Source organism: Vigna unguiculata, chromosome 11, assembly GCF_004118075.2.
Source record: "Vigna unguiculata cultivar IT97K-499-35 chromosome 11, ASM411807v1, whole genome shotgun sequence".
In the NCBI taxonomy this organism is placed as follows: Eukaryota; Viridiplantae; Streptophyta; class Magnoliopsida; order Fabales; family Fabaceae; genus Vigna; species Vigna unguiculata.
The window spans coordinates 32,452,300-32,453,992 of record NC_040289.1 but is presented as its reverse complement, the minus strand read 5'-3'; the positions used below and the strand labels follow the sequence as shown (position 1 = coordinate 32,453,992).

General features: G+C 45.1%; 1 protein-coding gene across 1 annotated transcript; it reads right to left on the bottom strand.

Moving 5' to 3' along the window:
* Positions 1-240: 240 nt before the first annotated feature.
* On the bottom strand, positions 241-1,086 carry LOC114170383 (glycine-rich cell wall structural protein 1-like). Its single transcript, XM_028055862.1, has one exon. The coding sequence runs from the start codon at positions 1,084-1,086 to the stop codon at positions 241-243; it is 846 nt and encodes a 281-aa protein (XP_027911663.1).
* Between the last annotated feature and the right edge of the window lie 607 nt (positions 1,087-1,693).

Sequence of the window (1,693 nt, the reverse complement as noted above, 5' to 3'; positions counted from 1 at the left end):
CAGTCCAAGTCAAGCCTGGAAAAGACATGATGATTTATATGCATAAAATTTATTTTTGTGTGATGTCTCAATAATACAAACAAGTAAAGGCATAGTTACAAATACAAATTGCGACCTCTTGGATGGACAGTGTCATTAATTAACTGTTCAAAAACCTTTGACTCCTTAAAACACTTTGTGATAAATAAAATAACGGATTAACGTTGGCTAAAGCTCCTTCATGCATGCATAAGCAAAAGCTTAATGTTTACCCCCGCCACCTCCTCCAACACCAACACCGGAACCACTACCTTTACCACCTCCAACCCCAATTCCTACTCCAATGCCAATTCCAATACCAATCCCTCCACCACCGCCACGACCTCCTCCTCCTCCTCCTCCTGCACCAAACCCTCCACCATGCCCCGAACCTCCACCTATCCCACCTCCTCCACCTCCACCTCCTCCACCGCCACCTCCCCCTCCTCCACCAATTCCTCCACCCCCTACACCACCTCCTGCTCCAAACCCACCACCATGACCTGAACCTCCACCTATTCCCCCACCTCCACCACTACCACCTCCTCCACCGCCACCAATTCCCCCACCAACACCACCTCCTACGCCAACACCACCACCAAATCCTCCCCCGTGTCCAGAACCTCCACCTAATCCACCACCACCTCCTCCTCCTCCTCCACCCCCTCCACCTCCACCCGCTCCACCACCTATACTTCCACCAACACCACCTCCTGCTCCAAAACCTCCACCGTGTCCGGAGCCACCACCCAATCCACCTCCTCCTCCACCACCGCCGCCTCCACCTCCTCCTCCACCACCGATGCCTCCCCCAGCACCACCACCTACACCTCCTCCAGCTCCAAAACCTCCACCGCGACCTGACCCACCTCCAAGTCCACCTCCTCCTCCGCCACCAAAGCCGCCACCGCCTCCGGCACCACGACGGCCCAACCCATCTCCGAATATTTGTTTGTCAAGCTTCTGATCTCCAAGAACAAGAGTGGCAACACTGAAGTGAAGAAGAATGCAGAGAAGAAGAGCACTGACAGAAACCCATTTTGGATGAAAATTAGTAGCCACAGCCATAATTGTGTGAACAATGATACAAATGCACACACTTTATCGAAGTGGGAGATGCTGCTCTTGCAAAACGACTAGTGTTGTTTATATAGGCTTCGTCCACTAGTGAGTGCTATTAATGGCTCCTCATCTTCTGCACCGTTGGGGATTTCGCCGCAACATTAAACCATCGCAAGTGGCTATGATATCAGACTCCAAACCCAACCAACCACTGTGGACTTTTGCTCTTTCCACACTACACACACTTAGTTTTCGACCATTTTCAACTCCAACACTCATTTTATTTACTTAATGAATTTCATCCATTACTTAAATAAAGCATATCACAAACTAGTATGTGAAGCTTTTAAATTGCTAGAATTGTATTTGTTTATATAATAATATTTGTGTAACCAAGTTATTTATTGGATTTTAAAGGTCTACACAAATGTATCAATAAAATTAGTTAATATTGTTAACAATAAATAAATTATCATTTTTATAGTTAATAATTTAAATCTTGATATTATATAAAAATACCTTTTACTAGAGTTTGATGTCTGACATTTGGAATGCGAAATGATAAAAATATAAATAATATACTTCAATGTATAAATAATAATGTATGTAAATC

Coding starts and splice junctions, on each gene's coding strand:
- LOC114170383 (XM_028055862.1), bottom strand. CDS start 1,086: ATGGCTGTGGCTACTAATTTTCATCCAAAATGGGTTTCTGTCAGTGCT.